The sequence below is a fragment of the Gracilinanus agilis genome, chromosome 3, assembly GCF_016433145.1.
Source record: "Gracilinanus agilis isolate LMUSP501 chromosome 3, AgileGrace, whole genome shotgun sequence".
In the NCBI taxonomy this organism is placed as follows: domain Eukaryota; kingdom Metazoa; phylum Chordata; class Mammalia; order Didelphimorphia; family Didelphidae; genus Gracilinanus; species Gracilinanus agilis.
Genome location: NC_058132.1, coordinates 533,966,811 through 533,991,253, shown reverse-complemented (window position 1 = coordinate 533,991,253; position 24,443 = coordinate 533,966,811). Strand labels below are relative to the sequence as shown.

At 31.9% G+C, this 24,443-nt stretch overlaps 1 protein-coding gene across 1 annotated transcript in view; it reads left to right on the top strand.

The window, feature by feature from the left end:
- GPC5 (glypican 5) overlaps positions 1 to 23,656 on the top strand; it is a 1,030,679-nt gene extending 1,007,023 nt beyond the window's left edge. The window contains exons 6-8 of the mRNA XM_044669349.1: positions 16,024 to 16,186; positions 19,907 to 19,974; positions 23,555 to 23,656. Of these exons, the coding sequence (XP_044525284.1) occupies positions 16,024 to 16,186; positions 19,907 to 19,974; positions 23,555 to 23,656 (333 nt within the window). The remainder of the gene's footprint in view (positions 1 to 16,023; positions 16,187 to 19,906; positions 19,975 to 23,554) is intronic.
- Positions 23,657 to 24,443: the final 787 nt, after the last annotated feature.

Genomic DNA, 24,443 nt, shown 5'->3' with positions numbered 1-24,443 from the left:
AAATGGACATAATGACACTTTTTTACTATCTCCTTATTATGTGAGATGCCTTTTATATTCTCTAAAATGGGATGAACATGTGAGCTGTTATCTTTTTTTTTGTTTCATAACCAATTTTTAGATGAGCATATAACATACTAAGAAGCAAGATGGCTGAGGTGTCACATTGAATTCTCTAATCCTTTATTTGATGATTTAGTGAGGAGCACAATACCTTACACTCCTCTCACTTTCTCTTTCCAGGTTTTCATAGCCTAGAGGCAAAATGTGAAAATAAAGTATCCCATTGGAAAGGTGAATTTCAAAATTGCATTGAAAATATTGTGCTCATGTTAACATCTGGCATACACAAGGGGGTCATACTGAATTGGTTCAGAATAAGCTCCTTTGGAAGTAAACCTTTATTAGATGAGGAAGCTTCAGGGGAACCTCTTCTAGAATCTGTTCTTAATAGATCATTTGAGAATGAATTCTGCACAGCTGGCCAAAAATTAAATAAAAAAGGGCTATACTACTTGCCAACAGCTAGGCATTAAGTGAATTTGCAATCTTTCATGGTTTTTCCTTTTAAAAAGTCTGGGAATATTGACAGCTTAGTACATAAAAAGACTCTTTTTAACCATGGAATAATAGGATCATAGGATTTAAGTTTCAAAGACACCTTCCATGCCATTAGTCCCACCTGATCATTTTTAGAGTGAGAAATTGAGAGTCAGGGAGAGGTTGTGACTTGTCCAAGGTCATAAAGGTAGTAATTATCAAAGCTAGTATCCAAACTTAGGTCATTTGCCTTTGCTAGCAATGTGTCTTAGGGTAATATGAAATTTAAATATGAGCTGTCCTTATGTTCATGCAAAGAAAGAGGGAATAGAAGAAAAGAAGATTGTGCTGTAGTGAAACCTGTCTGAAACTTCTGTTTGATAGCAGTTAAACTGATAGAAGTTACTTAAAGAACTGAAAAAAATTAACCGGGAAAAAAGAAACCTACATAACTCATAAAATTTTACTTTACCTCTGTACCAATACTCCTGGCTTGGGTACATATCCATAGATAAAGCTTACCAAAAATGAGGTAATGTAGCATGCCTTTGTATCAGAGCAAGGCACAATGTATTCTTGGTTTTCTTTGTTGTAGTTAATGGTTAATAGCATAGCCTACTTCTCCAATCCCCTGGTTATACTGAGAAATGCAGAGGGGTTCTCCACAGGATTATGAAGGGTGGGAGAATTTGGCTCCATTTCCAGAAAAGCAGCAAATGGCAATTTTTCTTTCATAAGGGACTTTGCAGGCTGTATAATTATGCCTTAAGGAACTGGAATGAGAGAAGTAGGCTGTTGGCTAAGAATGTTGGAAGAAATAAATAACTGCAATTTCTTTGTTTACTGTTATACCTGGAAGAAGAAAAACAAATGTGGACTCAATCTCCTAGAGCAATTAAAAAAAACATGAACAATTTGAAAAATATTTTAGGATTAATTACTTGGTTAAAACCTCAATTTCCCACTAAATTCATGCTCATATACTTACACATATAGTATTTTTAAATATTTGCCAAGAGAAAATACAACATAAATTCAGATGAACTATAAAATAATTCTAATTTAATTAATATACAGGGGGAAGAAAAACATGAATAATGAGTGTTTGTTTATGTTGTTTTGAATACAATCTGAGATGATATAGTTAGAAACAATACTTCCATGGAGTTCCTTTATTTTCAATGCCTTGTTTTCCTTTCTATTGTATGGTAGTCTAGATCTTGCTACAGTGTTACTTTTCAAGTGCTTTTTTAAATTAATTTTTAGTTTTTTATTATATATCAGTATAATCTTTAGTAATCATTTTCTGACATTTTAATTGCCTGTGTTCTCTATCTCCCTCCTGCCCATATCCCTTCCTCAGGGTGGCACGTAACATGATATAGATTGTTCCTATATTATTATACAATATATATTTATATGTTCATGTTGTGAAAGAAGACACATACCACTTACACTAGATGAAAATTCATGGTGGGATTTAAAGGGAATGGCATTATTCAAGCTACATTTAGACTTCTTTGGATCTTTCTATAGCAGTTCTGAGTCCCTTGGAGTTGTCCTGGATTTTTGCACTGTTGATAATACACAGTTAATTAATTTACTTTATTGTTATTACTCTTTATGGTATTTTCCTGGTTCTACTCACTTCATTTTGCATCAGTTCATATATGTCTTTCCAGATTTTATTTGTGGTCATCTTATTTGTCATTTCTTATAGCACTATATGATTCCAATATAATCATATAGCACGGCTGGTTTAGCCAAGCCCCAATTGATGGGCATTTTAGTTGCTAGTTCTTTGCTCTCTCAAAAGGAGTTGCTATAATAATTTTGGTACAAGAAAATCCTCTCCCTTTAACTTTGTTTCTCATGCTTTATTATAAAGTACCACTAATTTTGGCTTTCTCTAATTATTCTTAATTTATTTTCATAACATTCCCTTATCTAGGCAGCAAGGGTGGCTCAGTGAATATTGTTAGGAAAACTTGAGCTTGAAACCAGCATCAGATATTTATTAATTGTGTGACCCGTTGCAAGACACTTAACTTTTACTTGCTTTAATTTACCTGAGAAGGAAGTGGTAAACAACGTAACTACCTTTGCCAAGAAAACTCTGAATGAGGTTAAAAAGAGTCTGACCTGAGTGAATGACTGAATAATAATAACAATTTTCCTTCTGGGATACATCACCAGCTTTCTTTGTTATTAGCCAGAAGTCTACACTACTTGCTTGTAGCTAGGCATTAAGTTAATTTGCAATCTTGCAAGGTTTTTGATTTTTTAAAAGAGAAAAGAAACCTAGAGTATTGATGACAACATAAAAAAAGACCATATAACTAAAAATATAACCACAGAGGACTACCTTGAGGTTCAAGGAGTAATTTGTGGATAGCCACTATAGTTCATCAGCTCCAGCACTGTGTTTCTCATGAATAGTTATTTAGTAGATACAATTATAAAAGATATTTATTAAATTGGCATAATGTAAAGTTTATATATTTGAATTTATGTTTACATATAATAATATATCTGAATATGCTTTAGATATCAGATACTTCAGAGAAAATTACTACAAAGTTTTCCTTAGTCAATTCTATTCCTTTTGATTTTAGAAAAAAAAATAGAATGAACTGATTTTGTTGCTGCAAAAGCTTTTAAATTTTATATAATCAAAATTGTCATCACTTCTTGGCCTTTTGGCTAAGATCGAGTACAAAATTGTCTATTTGGATTTCAATGATTCTCCATATCACTTGTTTGCATAAGTTTTCTTTTATGATAGGACCTTTCAAATCTTGATCATGTGTCCATTTGAAGCTTACTGTGGCAACTGGCATTATATATTGTTATAATCTTGATTTCCTTCAGACTGCTTCCAGGTTTTCCTGACAGTTTTTTGTCAGATAGTGAGTTTTCACATAAGTAGTAGAAATGTTGGGTTTTCAGACTCTATACATTTTTTTTGTGTACTTCTGTATCTTGTATTACTTTTTTTTTTTAAACCCTTATCTTCTGTGTATTGGCTCATGTGGAAGAGTGGTAAGTGTGGGCAATGGGGGTCAAGTGACTTGCCCAGGGTCACACAGCTGGGAAGTGTCTGAAGCTAGGACCTCCTGTCTCTAAGCCTGACTCTCACTCTCAATCCACTGAGCTACCCAGCTACCCCCCCCCCCCCCCCCGTTTATCTTGTATTCCTACCTTGAACCACTAATAAACTTTTCTATTTTCTAACAAGTATGAGATTATTTTGATTACTACTTTTTGTAGTGTATTTTGAGATCTGATAATGCTAGGCCCTTTTCATTCTCATGACTCTCCCCCAATATCCCTAGAAATTCATTACTCTTCCTTCAGATGGATTAAAACATTTTTTCCAATTTTAAATGTATGGTTTTAGTAGTTTTGTGACACTGAACAACTAAAATAACTTAAGTAGTATAATCATTTTTGTTGTAGTGGCATAGTGAAATTTGATGGGGGGAGTTGCAAATAAAAATACTGCAATTCAATAGTTAAGATTTGTCCAGAGTCATATCCACATATTAGCTTTTGGTCAATTAGTGAAAACCACTTTATGTAGTAGCTTCCAACCAATTAAGGAAGCAAAATGTCTTATATACATCAGTGAACAGGAAGATAAATCTTAATGTATTAGAGAATTTCAGGTTACCTTCTATAACCAGGTATTTCCAAAAGTAAAAATTCTATAATACTGATAATATAAACTGAAGAGAGGCAAAAAAAATAAGAGTTACCTAAAGGTCACTTAGAATAGGTAGGATTTAACACATCATATCTTCCAGTACAAAGAAACATACAATTTATGAAAGAGAAGGAAGAAAGTAGAAAAAGTAATAGAAAATAAAGGTACTCACTCAAATGGAGGAACAAAACAACTTTAAAATGGATGGAGCTAAGCTGGCTGCAACAAAACCCCAAACAATATCTTTCCAATTATTTACATCTCTTGCTACTGTAATAATATTTTTATAACTGTATTCTTTCTTTCACAATATGGCAAATATGGAAATATAAAGCATGATTGTGTATATAAAACTTTAATCATGTTACCTGCTCTCTCAAGAGTTAGGATAAAAGAGAATTAAGGAAAAAAATGGATTGCAGTGTCAAAAAATAATTATTAAAATTTGTATCTATACATAATCTGGAAAACATAAATATAATAAGATTTTAAGAATTAACTCTATTCTTATTATCTCTAAATGTGTCTTTATAAATGGATTCCCAGATATTCCATAATTATATAGAATTCAAAAGTGAATTTCTATCTCTTCCTACTGAATTTTATTTCTAATATATAATAACAATTAGCATTTATACTATGCTTTAAGATTTGAAAAGCACTATACATATTATAACTCATTTGATTCTTGTAACAATTTTATATTTATATGATATATGGAATATGATATTTTCTTTATTTTTCTATTTCTTTCAAAGAGTTTATTTAATATTAAATTTTATTTATTTGAACATTTGATGATATTCACTTACATATTTATCTAATACAGTATTGTTTACTTTTTGGAATTAATTTATGCCTTGTTCCATATCACTTTCTGAGATTAGGTCATTAAAATTTCCTATTTCTTTTTCAGTTAATCTGACTGTATTTTCATACATAATCATCTATTTTGTTTTTTATCAGTTTATTGCATATATTTGGACAATTAAGAAATAATTTACTTTATTTTTTCTTCATTTGTTTTAAATCTTTTTCATTTATTATGCTGGCAAAAAAGTTTTCTTTTGTCTTTTATAATTTGACTAATGTCTTATCTATTAATTTTGAGGTCCTAGTTTTATTTACCAATCCATTGTTTCTTTTGAGCTTTCTATTTTATTGACTTTGTTTTATTTTTATTTTTATTTTATTTTTCATATTTTGTTCTTTGTTTGTGTTTGTTTGCCTAACTGACTCATCTTTCTTTTGTTGATGAAAATACTTAAGAGTATACATTTCTCCACTCTTTTGTTTGGATACATCCCTAAAGGTTTGGTTAGTTCTCATTTTTGTCATATTCTTAATTGAAATGAAATCTATTTTTCATGAGTTATTCATTGATCCACCATTTCCTTAATATGAAATTATTTAAGCTGTAATTTTGAATGATTTCTTAATAGAAATTACTATTTTATCAGACTTTTTTCAGTAAATTACATGTTTAATATTTTGCTTTTTTATTTTTTAATGCAGTATTTTCCTTTTTTCTCCTTTTTGCCATTGTGCATGGTCTTTTTGTAAAGATACAATCATAATTAAGAAATATTTAAACTCCTTTCTATTTCTATTCAGTAAACACCATAAGTCAGTCATAACTGACTTTTATAAAATTATATTCAGGTCCTTAATTTCTTTCTTGTTTTTATTTCTTGGGTAATGTTTCTCATTTTGAGAGGAAAACATTGTTTTCTAAAATTAATGATTTTGCTGGTTTTTTCCCAGCATTTCAACAAAATTTCCTTTATTATATTATATATGTATTATATTTTGTCGTTACAGATTTCATTTCATGCCTTTAAGCATTAGGTAGTTAAATATTTAAGCAATGTCAATTTTTAATACTGTATTGCCAAATGTATAACTGCTTTCTTTAATATTTGACTTCACTTAGAGCACAAGAAGCTCTGTTCTGGCTATTTTTCAAATGTTTTATGTAAATAATATATTGTTGAATTTAGGCTTCTAATAATGAAAGTAGTAACAACTAACACTCATTTAGCACCTATTGTGTGTCAAACCACATTTATTTTCCTTATATTTTCTTTATTTCCTTTTAATCCCTTTATTATATTCTTCCTAAAATTGAAATTTGTTTTCCTTATATTCTCTCTTATTCTTCCTTTCTTCTTAAAGTTTCTCCCCCATTTCTCCACCAAATCTTTTTCTCAATTGAATTGAATTTATTACTATAGTAAATTCTTTGTGTTTATATTTACATTTATTTTTGTTCTCTGCATTTAAGAGTGAAGTTCATATAATTTCTGAATTATCTATCCCCTCTTCCATATTTGCATACTCTTCTCACGCACCCAAATTATGTAATAAAGCACATAATACATCCCATCCTTCCTCATTTCTTCCTTGTCATATGGCTTTTCCCATTCCATGTCTTTCTTCTCTTAACACCATTAAAACAGAATGAAACCAACTTGCCGTTCCCTACATCCACATTTTAATAACTCCTGTTAATCTTAAAGATTGTAGAGTTCCAATTGTCCAAAAGAACACTTACTCTTTTCTCCCTTTGAGAAAATACTCACTATATAGCCCCTTTCAATTGCTCCTTTACTGTTTTTCACATGCTTTTAATTCATATCATATATTTGTTTTTCCCTTTTCTACCATACTTCTCTTTTCTAAGGTATCTGAGTATGACTGTTTTTATAGAGGCTCTTATATTTTCTTTTCTTTCTTTTCTTAAAATACTCACCTTTTGACTTAGAATAAACACAAGTATCATTTCCAAGGCAGAAGAACAGTAAGGCTTTTGCTATTGGGGTTAAGTACTGCTGGGAGTGTCTGAGGTTTGATTTTAACTCAGGACCTCCTGATTCCAGGTCCAGCTCTCTATCCAATGAAGCACCTAGCTGCCCTGGGAATCTAGTATTTTCTAAAAGGGCTGATGCTGATGGAAAGAGTTCTTTGCTTTTTTATATTTTTGGTATACTTTCCCATAATCTTTACTCCTGAGTGTTTCACATTTTGAGAATGGATAAGCCTTTGTTTATTTATTCTCATGTATTTTGCTGAGTTTCACCCCCCCACACATGTTCTATTCAATTTTATTTGTATTTAATGTGTAAGCTGAAAATACTGTTATTGAATTGTTTCTTTTTGTTTTGTTTTGTTTTAGTTTTAGCATTCCTGTGAGGTAGAGTGTATCATTTTACAAAAGGGACTAAAAAACAGAACAATTATAACCTATCCAATTGCAGTTGTCTGTTGGTTCTGAAAAGGGAGCTGGCAAAGTGAGAGTAGAGGACAATAAATAGGTTTGCTGGTCTGGAGGCTGACTTGTAGAGTTCAGGGAGTAGATTTCACGAGCTATTCCTTAAATTCAGTGTTTTATCTGAAAAATCACAGAGCTTTAATAAATTTCTGGACTGTATTGCATAAGCCAAATGCCACCAGAGCAGTGACCTTTCAAATTGCTGGAGCAATAAGAGCTGAAATCAGAAGGCTTAAACTCAAAGCAAACACTGACAGTAAATCCAAAGGAAACCACCTCCATGTCTGTTCATTTTAATGTAATAGGTCATAGCCTAAAAAGTGGCTTGGGGAGGGTTCGAATATTTTAAAGAAGTTTTTAATATAATTTCTTTTCAGGTATAATTCTAGAATAGGAAGGTTTTCCCCCTTTGAAACAGAAAAGGTAGGGAAATTTCAATAAATAAACTAAAACAAGTAAAGATGGCATGGAGTACTTGGCAAAATGGGGACAAAAATGTTATGGGAGGAATTTATATCTAGCCAAAGAGATTATGAGACTACTAAAGAGAAGAATGTAAAATGATGTTAATAAGAAGCAAAGGGAAATATTGAAATATTTTATAAGTAACTTGGAATAAAATTGCTATTTTAAATACTCAGGAACCATTATAGATTTCTGTATTTTTGAAATTTTTTCCTCGAATCTTTCCATAAAGATTTTCCTCACCTAGTAGTTTTATCACAAAGTAAAATATTTACAGATCAGTTTCTAGTTTTAATTAATTATTTATGACTTAGAGAATTTGCCAATAGTTTCAAGATGAATACAGCATTGTTTATGACTGGAATTCTTCTTTGAATTTTATTTTGATTATTTAAATTTTCTCTTGTAAGTTTTCATCAATAGTAGTGAATCCCCAAAGCACAAGAATTCAGGATACTTACAATCAAATTGCTATTTGAGAATGTTTACATTTTTATTAACATTTTACATACATATTAATTTCCTCTTTCTATGCAGTGTAAAGAAAAAGTAATTACAGTTAGAAACAGGTTTAGTAACAGGTTGGTTCAGTAAATGCAATTCTGTGACCTCATTTTGTGGTTTTTCCTGGCAATGATTTTTACAAATGAGGAAATGAGGAAAACGGGGTTAAGTGACTTGCCTTGGGTCACATAACTACCAAATATCTGAGCCCAGATTTGAACTTATGAAGTTGGGACTTCCTGATTCCAAGCCCAATGCTCCATCCACTTTACTGCCTAGATGCCCATATCATTATAGATTTATTGTTTTAAAATGAAATCTATTTGTTGTGTCTCTGTATATTTTAAAAGGTGATAAATTATTTTCTTTCTCACAATAAACATACTATATTTGTGAGTCCTCCATTGCTTTATTTCCTTGTAATTGTTTGGAGAATTTTTCCAAGTATAAGATATTGCCAGCTGGTTAGCAAAAAGAACAAATTGAATCTATTGAGAGATTAATTCACCAGCTGAGGGAAGTAGACTTGGACCAGAGTCATCAGAAATTCCACCCACTAAACTTATCATCCAAGATATAGAAGATCTCTAATTAGCTTCCCAAACCAATTAAACACAAGCAGGAAGCATTAGTCATCAACACTATTTTGAGTTGATCAACTGACTTGAGAAACTGCATACCATGAGGGAAAACTATGCAGTCACTTATTTCTTCTGCCCTTCATGCTTACTGCTGTAGGATCTTGTACTTGTTTGGTTCACAGGTGGAAAAAAATTTCTCAGATTATTTCCCATTGAGCAGGTTTACTGAGATATGGTGAGAAGAGAGGACTATGTTTTTTCTGCTCTCCTATACACCCTCTTAGAGAATCTAATTTACTTGGACTCATCTCCTTTTAATTACCAATTTATTGAAGAGTTCAGGATTTGAGAAAACATAACCTAGGGTTCCAAAGCTCTTTGAACTTAGCAACCTAAAAAAATCTAGAGATAATTTTTGAGATGGGATATGTGAGGGAGAATTATAAAATGATAAAAAAATTTTGCACACATCCCTTGGATTAGGATTTGCTTAGGTTTTGATAAAGTAGAACACATGTCTCAGCTTTTTAAAAATAGTATTTTATCTTCTAACTATGATAGTGAACTTGAATTTAATTCTTGGTAAAAGTCTAAAAAATATTAAAGAATAGTAGAATCATAAATATAAAGCTCTGAAGGATGTCAGAACCCTCTGGTTCTAGGACATCATTATTTTGGATGAGGTATCTGAGGTCCCTAGAAACAAAGACTTGTCTAAAATCATATCAGTGGCAACTACTAGTGTTCAAAATTGATGTTGAACTGAAATTCTTTTTATCTCAAGCCAGTCCAGTTTTTACTACAAAAAATAGTTTATGGGCATTTAGAAAGGGAAGTCAATGCCACTGACAGCCATGCTATGATTATAATCTCATCTTTTTAGAAAACCTGGTCACTTGACTATAAGATAAAGGAGATACCTTAAATAAGAGAGGTGTGAACTTCATTGATACCCTTGACAAAAGGGACCCTGATATCCTCATGGACAAGATAAAAGCTGTTTGATTAGATGATTCAGTGAAATGGATTCAAGACTGGTTAAATGACCATGCTGAAAGAATTAAAGACCTGAAGATAACCTGAAGAATTATCTCTGGGTGAATGCCTCAGCATTATGCATTTCACATGGACTCTTCAGTACCTTTAACAGTGACTTGGATTAACAAACAAATGAAATGCTTGATACTATCTCAAATGACATAGATTTAAAATGGAAAAATAACATACTGGACATGAGGATTAAGTCCCCCAAATATATCAATAAACTATAAACAGTGGGAAAATATTGTAAAATGAAATTTAATAGTATCCAAAAGAACAATTTTACAAATTTATTTTGGGAAAGACATGGTTAGATAACAAAAACATACATAAGTCTTAATTAACTGCTATTTTATTTTAAGTCTGTGGCTTGATAGAGAAACCCAAAAGAATAAATATAATTTGGGGCTACATTTATAAAGGAATAATGTACAGAACAATGTGATAGTCTAACTATAATCTGCACAGTTCATATTCTCTACAAAGTATTACATTCATTTCTAGACATCACATATAGGCAGAAGAGTAATGAACTGGTGTTCAATCAGAAGACGACATTTGGAATGGTGAGTAATTATAGTTAGTTGGTGAAATTGTTGATGCTTATTCAGAAGACGAGAACATTTGGGGATTCATGGGATAGAACAGCTCACTTGAGGATTTGAATGATTATCTTAAAGGAGAATAATTTTGATTTTCCCCAGAGGACAGAGCTAGGAACAATGTTCAGATGTTGAAGAGGGGCTGATTGGGGTTCAATATGAGGAAAGTTTGCTATTTTTAGAAATGCCCGAATAGTAAATTATCTACCCCAAGGAGCTGAGAACTGAGGGTCCCTTCATATACTTCCACATAGGAATCTCCATATATGTATATGCATATTTATTAACATTTATGTGTATATGTTGGAGTGCTTATATGTATGTGCATATCCACATGCATTTGTAAATGTAAGTATGTGTGCTATTATGTATATATCTATCTATACATATATGCATAAGGATTATTTAAACACATACACACGAAGCAGCAGCAGTAGTATTAGCCAGAGTCTCTGGCTTAGAATCAAGAAGACATTCTCTTCAGTTCAAATTCAACCTCAGATACACTAACTGTGACCTGTGGCAAGTCATTTAGCCTTGTTTTTCTCAGTCTCTTCAGCAGTAAAAATAGCTGGAGAAGGAAATAGCAAACTGCTCTAGTACCTGTGCCAAAAAAGTAAAAATAAAAATTGGATCACAAAGCATCAAACACAACTGAAAAATTACTGAACAATAACATATATATATATAAACTGATGTTCAATTATTCAGATTATTTCAATCATATTTCAAAAATGATGCTTTTAGAATGTGCCATGAGAACTTAAATATCTATAATTGTTCAGAAGAAATATTATGTACTATTTACAGTCCAGTAAATACCAAAAAAGGTCATGGTTGATCATAAGTTCAAAGTACAAACCTGTATTGTGTTGTATTCAATTATTCTGCCTTTGGTAAAAAAAAAAATAATTGTTTATAATAGTCTTCCAAAGTTTGTTCTAAATATTTTATTGATATCACTCCATGAATCTTTTCAATGTGTTTTAAGGAAGATGGAATTAGTGCTTGTATAAAAGGGAAATGAGGAAAGCACATCGATAAATGAAGAAACAAAGAAATTAGATGATTTCCTAAATAAGTTTTGGAAATGAATGTAGAACCTGTGTCTCTGAATACTTAAATACTATGCCACAAGAATTTTACTATGTTTCCTGAATCAAGATTAATGCATGACTTAATAGAGAAAATGTGTGTTTCTGAGGTAGATCATTTCGTCAGTTCATTAAATCTTCTAAGGCACTATATTTTATTAGTTTAAAATTTCAAAATGGTCTTGCCTGAAACAAGCAGTTTAAAAACAAATGGAATAATGATAACACCAGATGTGTTCTACATTTGGGAAAACCAATACATAAAAATCCAGATGGTTTAATAAATCAGTTTGAGGGGTATATGTATGTATGTTTGTGTGTGTGTGTGATTATTTGCTTCAAAAAATGTACTACTCTTTTAAGTAGCAAGATTCATTTAAGACTTAAAAAACAATTCCATTTACAAGAACATACATCACTTTCAGTGGTGGACCATGTTCTACCCCATCCCTTAATTCCTTGCTTCCAAATATTTTATTTTCACATTCTGCTCTTATAATTCAGAAATCACTTACCGTATATTTCTGTGAGTAGAAATGTGATGAAAGAGATGACTTGACACTTTATTCCTCTTAGGCTCTAAAACCTCTAAAGTTATTAAAAAAAGATAAAATGGTTTTAGCTGTCTTTATGGTCTAAGACACCAAAAATCCTTGTGAAGTAAAAATCTGATGAACTAACCACATGCATGGCTAATCTTTAACACACTCCACAACACATGATGCTCTAGCACGCTGTATAAGCTTACCATAACCTTGAAATAGTATTCAACTTTGCCTCACCCAATTCTGTGCCAAAACAAAAAGTCAGACACTTGCTCTGGCTGAAATTATATTATGGGAAAGCTCTGTGCTGCAACTGTGCTTAGACTAAGAAGTGAAAAACAGAGAGAACTGGTAGAGAACAGATGCCTGTGATACCACTAGGCCTCAAAAGGGTGATGGGAATCCACCTGGGACTAGTTATAACCTTCTCCCCATGGAGAAGTCACTTGGAGCAGAGATTGAGGCTGCTGAAATGTCAGCTAGCTACCTTGGGGTAAGCCTGGTTGGAATTCCAGTCCTTTAGGAAACTAACTTCAAAAAGTCAGAGAAAGTGATAAAGAAATATAAGAAAAAAATACTGAAATGACCAAAGATCTGAGTGGGAAAATATTCAGCTAAAGGCATTGGGAATAAGCATGGAGGAAAGAAGATACTAATAAGAGGACTTAATATGGCCTCTAGATCTACTAAAAGAGACCAAATATCTATGAGTAAATAAAAAAATGAGGCAAAAAAAAAATAAATTGACATGTAAAGAGATAAAGGACCCTATGGATTCACAAGAGAGCACACCATAGCAAGATATTTCAAAATGATTTAATAGAAACAAGAATTATGAAAACAGTGTTTATTGACCACAGAGCAGAATTAAAAACTCAAATCCTTGTTGTGAGAATTTACCAAAGATACAAGAAGGAACAATTGATTGGGCATGCAAATTCATAGAAACAAAGGAAATTACATTTGAAGAGAAGTAAAAAGCAATTCTGTTTAAAAAAGGTCTCTATGGGGGAAAACATTAATCTCAAGGATAAAATAAGTAATAATTCAAGAACTAGAGGCCTCACAAAAGAATCTGAAAAGTCAAACTACAAAAACAATACACCCTCAACATCATAATGGAAAGAAGTGATACAAGAGGACTATGAAGGACTTGTGAATGAGAAACTCCTGCATAAGAAATAGGGGTGCCTCCAAAGTGAAGAAAAGCAGAAAGCAAGTCAATTCTACAAATTTCAAGATGTGAATGAGGAAAAGAGGGAAAGAATTATTACATAACTAGGCAAAAGGGGAAAAATAAAAAGTAATATTAAGAAAATTGTAGAATTGGGAAAAAGTATAAACATGATGGAAGGGAGCTAAGAAGTAAGAATAGATGGAAATAGAGCTCCATTAAAGTAAATAACTGTAGAGACAAACTATTGTTTTTTTAGAGTTAGAAGGTAAAAGTAAAAATTATGAAAAAAAATTAGAAGCAATTGAAAAATAAAAGCTAACTCTTAAAACTTTAAAAATTAATGGAATTAAATAATCTAACAAAAGGAAAATGGTGAAAAATGTATAAGAAAACAAAATCATAAGTATATAGTTTATTATGTATAAGAAACATACCTAAGAATATCCATAATTAAAATGAATGTGAAAGAAAATATATGCTAATAGAAATATTATTTACCTTTAAAGTTTGTAGTACAGAGGGGGGGGACATGGCAGTTCCCCCTCTCTGTACCACAAGTTCCACTCAAATGCTACCTCTTTCAAGAAACTTTCCCTGATCCCCAACACAGAAATGGTTCCTACTTCCTTAGACTTTCTGAAAAGGTTTATAATTTGCCTATAATTTTTTTCATGTTTATCTGTATTATATTCAGTGGACCATAATTATCTTACAGATAAAGTCCATAACTTCCTTAGGGCCTGGGAGAGTAGTTTGCTCACAAATATTTACTGAATTAAAATTAATGTTATTTTGTACATTTTAGTACAATATGTGAATTATTAATGCCAATCATCAGTAGGATGTGGAATAATGAAAAATTAGACTGTGACCAGTGCATTCTCTCATAAACATTCAGCTGGCTGTGACTTTGAGATAGAACCAGCATAAGTAAAATATGGCACTCAAAAGTAATACTCATTAATACCTGAGGCTTTACAAAGTAAACAAAAAAGAAATAGGAGGGACATTTAGGACAATTTTCAAAATTATTAAAAAATTAGAACTGGGCTATAGTGATCTGAAATATCTTCACTGTGATTTTTTTCTTTCCTTTTCCCCCCAAAATAACCAAATATTTTTAAATTTCAACTTGATGTTGAAACATGTTTTGGATCTGGAGGAAATATCAGATTTAACTAAGGGTTTTTACACTTAGTAGGTAGGCTTTGTGGAAAGTTGTATAGCTCCTGAGTCAGGGGATATTTCATTTAATTCTTTAGTGACCTAGCCTTCCAAAAACCTCATAAATTTACATTCTCCCAACATTCTTTGGAAAAGAGAATAAAAATGAAATATTTTTAATTCGTACTTCTATGGACTTCTAAATTAATTTTTTAATCTCTCAGAAAAATAATATATTAGAATATTTTTGAATTACTAAACTTTACTTCAGTATAACCTCAAAATATGTACATTAAAAGATGTATTTCTCCGACCCACTATTGATCAAAATAATTAATAGGATTCTTAGATATTTTGAGTTGTAAACTTCTATAAGTATTTATTTCTCTAATCACTGTCTCTAAAATGAGTTTGGTTTTGGTAGGTTCTCCCCTCTGCTAAGAGAAAAATTAAAAATTCAATTAACCCATGGAACCAAAATGAGGCACACATTTACCTTTGAACAACATTATTCCCTTTTACCTTCATTTCTAAGGGAATTCTCAAGTAGCAGAGATTCTCTTGGTTAGTTTTTCTTCTTTGCAATGTAAATCTTGGGGTTACACACAAAAGATATAGAAAGGATGTATATTAGAGCATTCTCACTGTGTTAAGATTGCTTTACTGACAAAAGCAATTTTTTTCAGAAAGATGGGATTTTTTAAATAAGGTACTACATAAAAAAAGCTGACATACTTCTATTTCTTATGTGTTACTTTCAGTTTGCTTTTGAAAGTTATTATTTAATGCCAGAGCATGAGTATTTGTAACAAGACAGTTGCACACACTTTTAAACTGAGCTTTAGAATAGGTTTTTTCTTTCCTAAAATACTATTAAAGAAAAAACAAAGCATTCAAAAAATCCAGTTTCACAGAAGAAATAATGATGATCAAAGATGATTATTGCAACATGGCATAGTAAATAAAAAAGAACACTGGACTTGGAATCAATACAACTTGAGTGCAAATTCTACCTCAAATCTTTGCTAGTTGTCTGATCTTAGGAAATCATCGAGAGTCCTTAATGCAACAAGAAAATTCATAAGCTTTATTTTAACTCATAAATAGTTGTAATCTGCTTTGATGAAAGGAATATCCACAATGATAAAACTATACATCCTTTATACACTATTTCTAATTAATTTTATCATAATATTGAAAAGGTTTCATTTTGTGAGATATTTAAATTAAACATCTGGACACATATGACTAATTCATTCTTAGTTTTTTTAAACATCAATCTCATAAAACTCTCCTTTTATTATTAATATATTATTTTGCTATTTGTGCTTAGTTACTCCAGGGAAGATCTACTCCAAAACCTGAGAGATGGGATTTACTCCAAGTGGGCAGTGGTGGACGCATAGATGATCAAGTCAGTGGAGACTGTGATGATGAAGATGGTTGTGGAGGATCAGGAAGTGGAGAAGTAAAACGGGTGCTGAAAATCACAAACTGTAAGTCATAGATTTTAATGTCTTCTTTGAAGAGTAAATTTTTAAAATGAAGTTAATGATATGGCCTAACTTGAATTGAGAAGAAGTCATTGTCATACAGAAAAAGAGAGGAGGATTTTTTTTTAATTGGATATTTAGAGATAATGGAAATGTGTTGCGATAGCCAGCTGGATCTCTTTGTGGATATTCTGGATTATGGTTATTTCTCTTTGATTTGTTTCTCAGGGATTAATTTTAAGAAATGGTTTTGCTACTTTGATAATCATTGAATATGGAATAATGAGATATGGGAATGATAAACACATGTATATAAACATATATCATCTTAAAAAGCAATGTGGTAGTCAATGTTAAAGTGATCATCTGAAGTAAAATCAGTTAAGCCTTTGCAAACAATAAAACAACTCTATAGGGATCTAGAATGAAACATTTCACTTTAATTCTCTCTTCAATCTTAGTTTAGTAAAAAGAAGAAATAGTATGAATATATGGAAAACTCAAGTGGAAAAGCATATTTTAATTCAAGTTCTATGAATCCTTTCTCCAAACACTCTATCAGTCTTCTACTGTCTTTGGTCTGGACCGAAATGCAAATGGTGGGCATAATGGGTACATATTTTAGTAAAGCAGTTTGGAGGTATTTGGGCTGCCCCTGTTAAAGACAGCATTATTTACAGATGATTGAACAGTTATGCAATCAGGCTTTAACAAGTTCATCTTATTTTTTGGTCATTTCCTATTTAGCAGCTCCTTTTTATAGACTATACTAGGGGGTCATATACATTTTTTTAGAGTTTTGCATTCCCTGGGGACCAAACTGACCACATGGAATACCATTGTATTGACGTTAATAATGAATCTACAAGAGGAGAGAAGTTCTCTCTCTAACTGATCAGTTCGTTCTATTAGGTGTCTAATTCCATCTGGCATTTTTTATCTGGTCTTCATTAGATTCTGAGAAGTGCTTGTTCACATCATTCATTCTCCTGGTAAAGTGTAAGATAAGATTCCATATACCTTCTTGCTTTTCTAGGTTTATCGGCGAGAGTATATGCTACAAGTCAAATAGGAATACAAAAACAAAAACAAATAAACCCCTCTCAAAACACTTTTGTCAAGAAATGTGTTTTCCTGCTAGACCTAATAATGAACAAAAAGAATATAGGAAACAAATACTTTCTGAGTAGTCACTTAAGTATCATTTTTTGTACCTGAGAAATAATTTAAGTCCATCAATGAGACAAGAGGATAAATCCACTTCCCAAAGTCAGCAATTTGGCCACTTCTATAGAATAATGATAAGAAAGAAGACTGTCATCATATCAGTTTTAGTGTTCTTAATTTTGCTTGTGGGATTTGTTCTTCTTATTTATGCTCTTTTACTTGGACCTCCCAAATCAAATAAGTTTATCTTGGAACAATTTCCTCCTCTAATCATTTCAAAAATAATTTTTCTGTTTTATTTGTATTCTTTTATTTGAACTTATATATAAGTAAAAATTATAACAAAGGTTAACAATATGTTGGACATTTGATGTGTAGTAATTTACTCATATTGCCATATCTTTGGGTCATGTGGACAGAAGAAAGCTACTTTGTAAGATAGAGGGTATCCTAAGTGTCACCATAGAAAGAATAAGACTTAAAATATTTTTTCTAAATATCATACATTTATAGAAATAATTATAGCTCAAATCATTGGCTCTTTGCAGGAAGAAAAACATTTTCTTCTTTCCTGGTATATTTATAAGAACTTTTTTTTTGAATTTGTGGGCATAATTGCTTTGTTTCACAAGAGAAGCAGAGCCTGTTGTGTGTGTTACACTACTAATGGTTTTCTCACAAAGTCATAACTTGTCAAAGTGGCAAGGGTGAAGTTTTACTTCTGAGCCTTGTTCTCAAATTACTGTTGAAATGGACAGGTATGGTACAAGCAACCATCCATCAGAACAAAGGAAAGTTAGTTATATATGGTTTTCAGAACTCCAGACAAACAGTAAAAAAAAAATCCACTTTTGCTGTAAATGGGCTACCTATTAGGTTTCTAACATTTTATAGCTGTTACCTTTCAATTTTTAATAAGTGGGCAGGAAACCACTGCGGACAGCCTGCTGAAATGAAGTGGGACAAGGAGAGTGGGAAAGTATGGGTCAGATTTCTATTTCTGTACAATGGTATGGTTTAATTCCCAATCTTCATTTATTTTGGTTCATCAGTGAAACAAAGCAAAGCAGCTCCAAGAGGTCCAAATTATGCAAAAATTGTGTAGTAGATACACAGTTTTCATATTTTTTATAATGGCATATGATGATAACTTTGTAATTTAAAACACACAATCTGGTGAGTCATCAAGTTTGCCAGTGTCAATTTCCATTCTTCAAACAGTTCAGAGGTATAACATCCCTTTACTTTTCATAGGCATTTATATTAGAATAGTGTGTGTGTGTGTGTGTGTGTGTGTGTGTGTTTGTGCACGCTGGTACGTGTGTATATTTGCTTGCCAAGAACAAAATATCCATGATTAAAAAGCATATAGAAAACACATAATTCCTTATCACATCAATGAGTGTATGTGTAAATATCATATATTTATTGAATATATACTAATATAAAAAGGTTATGAGTTTTATAATTTTGAGTTCTTATCAACATAGTCCTATTTACCATTAATATTTCTATTTTTACTCATTTCACTCTATATACAGGTATACATATAATTCCATTATCTAATGCTTTAGCCTACAAGTATTTAAGCTCTTTTAAAGATGTGGGCAAAGGTTCTCTTTTATCATACACATTTTTTACAAATAATCTATTAAAAAGGGGTTTTAATAAGTTCTCATATCTACTTTTATATGATAGCTAATATAATATGTTCATTTCTGATTTTGATTTGTACAAATTTTAACTTCATCTGTTTGCTATTAGGAAGCTATATATTTCTCTTCGGCTTCAGTTAGAAAAAAATTCTAAATGTTATATAAAAGTATTCTGTATTATCCAGTGGAAGTTGCCTAACTGATTAATGAACAATGTGTATTTCTTTTTCTTGCAAAAATTAGATGAAATTTAGTTTACTTTGAAAAAAAATCCTATGAAAAATAGTCATTGAATTTGGAAATGAGAACAGATGCCCAAGTCATTGCTTGCCATTCTCATATAATAACATCATTAAAATTTATAATGGTTCCCTCTCTGTTATTCTCTGAAAACTCAACCCATTGTCAAGTTCATGTTTTATGAGGCCTGTGGTAAATGTGATCTCTATGATCCTTGAGAGGTAATTGTGCTTCTTTGTCTCTAGGAAGTGAACTTAATATTTCATGAAATATCCAAAAGTTTCTTTCTATGCTATTTTAGCAGTGTTAGGTCTATGCCATCCTACCTGAGAAATGGTGCATCTGCAACCAGATATAGTTACCCTACAGTATTCATGAATTAGGATATTCATTTAGTCCAATTAAAATCAGATGGATATAATATATTAATTAAATTAATATTTGAGATGTAAAGAGCTGATTCAAATAGTAAGGACATCTGTTTTTCTTGATGTCAGAGTCCATAAAATGATATAGAATTATGTAGCTAGCCTCAGATAAGAAGTGGTGAGAAAATGAGAGATTTCCTCCCACCATAAAGAGATGTTCTATCTGATCATGCCCACTGAATTTTGGGTGGTAGAAAGACAAATTAAGCTTTGTGCCTGATGCATAATTATAGTCTTATATTTCAATAGTCGAAAACAGCAACAACAGAGAGGGGATGTTGTCCTACTCTACTATGTCCTGGTAAGATTCCATGTAGAAAATTGTATTTAGTTCAGAATGCAAAATTTTAAAAGGAATATTTCTTAGTTAGTATATGCCCAAAAGTTGGTAAAATACTAGGAAAAAATTTTAAAGATACTGGAGATGTTTAGCCAAGAAAGAAGATGGGTTAAAGGAGTTATCTTCAAATATTTGAAGGATTATCATGAAAAGAAGAAATGATGTTTGTATTTATGACCTTACTAGTGTGACTACATTTAGAGGGACCATAGCAAATTAGGTTAAATATTGAGCAGCTAGGATGTCTAAATGATATAATTATTTAAAAAAAAGCTAGAGTGTGGAGACACATTTTTTCTAAGAAATGGTCAATTTATCAATATCTTGATAGCTCATTTTTAGATCTTTTATAGAACTTCTGGTTTAGACATCTTTGTTCTGTCCCCAAGGCTTTTCACTTTCATACCATCTTTTTGGATGCTATTACTCTCAAGATACCTTGGTTTCTGATGTGATGGGGCCTTTGACATGTTTCCTCTGATCCTGATTATGATCTTGCCATCTTACCCCAAGTAGAGATTATATTCAAGTTCAGATGTTTCTCTCAATCATTCAGTTTCTTATGGGGATGGGAAATATCATTTTAATTGCATATTGTTCCACAGGGTAGAATTAGGAGCAATGATTGGCTATCATAGTGTTGGAGAATTTACTTTTTTATCAGGAAGAGCTCATATTGATCCACAAAAATGGAAGCAGCGTTTTTGTGAAGCCATGAACTCTATGTTTCTGGGAATATTCAAGCACAGACAACTTATTTAGTCCTATAATACTTTTTGGGTTTGGCAAATGTTGATTGATCCCTAAATGCTTATTTAATGATATAGAATAGACCCATAAAAAGTAGGGTCAGGGAAATTTTGAGGCAAAATATAGTCGATTTCATTTCAAAAGATTGTGACATATATTCCATATTTGTGAGTTATATAAGATTACACAATTACAAATTTAAAGGAAATGTATAAATTTCTCTCAAAGCTTTTATTTATATCATATTGAACATATGGTTCCAAAGAACATAGTTGGGGAAATGCTGCTACAGAGGATATTCCATGTGAGAGGAACATTGAATCATATGAATAGTAAGGTCCTCTCCAACTTTGAAATTTCATTTTCCATATATTAACTATATAATATTAGCATACAATAGCATGTTGAATAGAAGTAGAATAGCAAACAGTAACAAAATTTTAGCCTCTCTGGACAGCCTAAAAATAGAATTCCTTTGGATTCATTAGGGATTGGAAAAGGGATCCCATTGGTTCTATGACGATATCCTTGGATATTAAGGTGTGCAAGGACATCTTTGTTTCCCCACAACCTGTAAAATAATTTACTAACTGAACCAGCTCTTCTCTTCCTCATAACATAGAGTTGTTGACATAGATGATGCTAAGGTAACAATAAACCAATAATGGGTCTAGTGGAAGCGGTATACCTTTTCCTACTATTGGCCCCTGTCTTTGGGACTCAGACTGATCATGAGCCCTCTTCAGAGAGACTGACTCTAAAATCAGGCATCATTTTCTACCTCTTTATGTCTTTTGGGGAAAATCCCCTAAAACTTATCTTTTGTCTCCCATCTAGGATATATCCACAAGAGATCAGAAAGGCACTAAGGAAACAAAGTATATCAAACATAGGGCAGTTATGTCTTTTACTACAAAAAAAATGATAATTTAAAAAGAAAAACTCCTAAGCAGACATTGACAAAGCCTTAAAACAGGAAACAGGAAAACATAAATCCTATTATATTCTTTTAGTAATTTGATATTAAAACATGACACACTTAGTGGGACATCTGAACTTTCATTTCACATTCTCCTTGGTACTATAAATTCCATTAAAGTTCTTGTCTTCCGGCAAGCCATCTCTCAGTCAGTGAACATTTTTTTTCCTCTGAGGACAATACAGTTATACCAAACTTCTGCTACTGCTAATCAGAACTGACTAAGGATCTCCCAAACTTCCAAAATGCTGAGCTTTCCACTCAACAAAACTTAATTCCTCACAATTGCTGTGGTTGCCTGGGTTCAGGGAAAGAAACTCCAAACAGAGGAGGAAATGAGGACTTACAGAACCAGGCTTAGCTTCCTCTAGAAAAATAGCCATAACCATTGGGAAGGGAAGAAAGGTTCTGCCCTTCTCTTGAGTCCAGGATCCTGAAACAATTGGCAAAGAGAAAATTGGCAAAGAGTGCCCTACAGAGCAAAATAACACCCTTTAAACTTTACTACATGAGTTACTCTTTCCTATTCAGTGACCAATGATCCTTGATGATATATCCCATCTTGAGGCTAAGGAGAGGTTCTCAAGGTTATCATGAGGCTACAACTCCTTTCTCATTCCTCACAGGGCCAAAACATCTTGTGGTAAGAATAATATATACCCTAGTCTTTCCATATAGACTTGGGTATTCCTATCCTCCACATTCCTTCCACCAAAGGACTAAGTAAATTATCACTAAGATCTTTTTGGTTTTGTGAGTTAAAAGCTCAAGTAGCCAAGGTTTCTGGTTATAAAAGGGACAGTCCTTGCATGAAAACCTTTCAAACTTTGTGTTTGGATGTCCTATTGTTCTGTGAATGAGCCAATTCACAGTCCAAATACACCAGTTTATGAAGATGAAAGTTTGCCTCTTAGGACCAGTGCTATATTTTTGCTATTTTTTTCTATTCTATGGTTAAATAAACCCATTTTGAACTACAAATTTTCATTTTGTTCTCATTTTGACCCTGATCCATAAGAGTAGCCAGATTCTGGCCATACAAAGATATAATGTACTATTTCTGGAACTGTTTTGAATAGGGATGGGAGTGAGAAAGAAAAATTCACACTTCATCCCTGGTCTATGACAAATGAAATCCTAGAAAGAGAAGGATTGGGTATGTATTGTAGGGGTTCTGGCAGTATTCACAGGGAATATTTGAGAGAATTTTTTTAATGACTTAAAATTTATTGTCACAATATAATGTCAAAATTAGTGTCATTGATAAAGTTCTGCCTTATGTGGGCAACTACAAATAGACCCTGACTTGAATTGCTTAAATTGACCTGATTCTAAGAATATCACCACCTGTCACAACTAAAATTTTTCCATAGAAATTCATTCCTTTGGGTCTTTAAAGAATTTGGGTCTTTAAGAGTTTTCTATTAAAATGCAAATATCCCTGTCTTTAGAGCTAAGGTATTAGCTGACAGAATATGATGGACACCTGGTGGGAAGGTATGCTAACTAGTAGCAGGGGGAAGGATTGAAAGGTGTGAAATAAGAGGAAGTCAAAGACAAACTTTAATACATTGTCCAAGAACAATGACCCCAAGGAAAGTGGTTTGGGAGTCCTTTATCATTCAAAATTTATTTTACCCACCTTTGCTTTTTTCAGAAGAATACCACATCAATATTGCTAGATGTAATTAAATAGAGAGTAAGTAGCATAAAATATAATTATTTTAATAAAATTCTAACTGTAAAATAAAATTAAAAATGACTAAAATCTGAAGAAAATGTGTATTTCCATATTTTCTGTCATTTTTTTAGATACACAAGTATCATGGATACAGTGTTTTGATTTTCAGGAGAAGATTCACCATTAGTTCTATTGAACTGACCTGCAGCAGTTATGCCTATGTGGCAATATGAGCAAATGACCTTGGCAGAGAAGAGCAGTCTGTGTGCCTAGTAAAATGATAATGGCCCATTGTTGGTCACTGGAGAATAAAGGTTGATGATTTATTTTGAAAATAGTAATGCAGCATGGTCGAGTGAGTGAAAATTCTTGGTTTCCTTGGCCAGTTATTTTCCCTATAAATCTCTACTTCAGAACCTGAACTACTTATGGTGGTGAAGTAGAGTACAAATAATAATGAGCTATTTCCTTTAGACAACTGAGTTTTTCTCCACCACCACCCCTGCAGACCCCTTGAAAGAACTACTAGCAATCAGCATTTCTACAACTCTAGAAGTGATTTAAAATTATAAGATGAATAATTCCTTTTTTAATTTCGCAAGAATTCTAATAAGTGGGATATCTGTAAAATGCAATGACCCTGTATTAGTAATCCTAATTATCAAAGTAAAATATGTATGTATAATTAGAACTTAATATTAGGTATTTCTTTTAAATATTTTCAGTTTAATAGACATAATACTGGCAAATTTTCCAAGTTTTAACTTTTTTCAAAATATTAAAAATAAATGAGCAGCACTTTAACAATATAAAACCCTGGTTGTTACATGTTTATTATTATCTCCAATCATATTGAAATTATTCAAAAGGATGTCAAGGTAGATTCAAACTTTGTGGAAAAATAATAAGTAATCACTATAAAATGAATATAATTTTTTGACTAATGTTATACAAGTTTCATGCATTCACTGCTCAAGAACAAGAAAAAACTATGATAAGGAGGGCAGCTAGATGATTCAA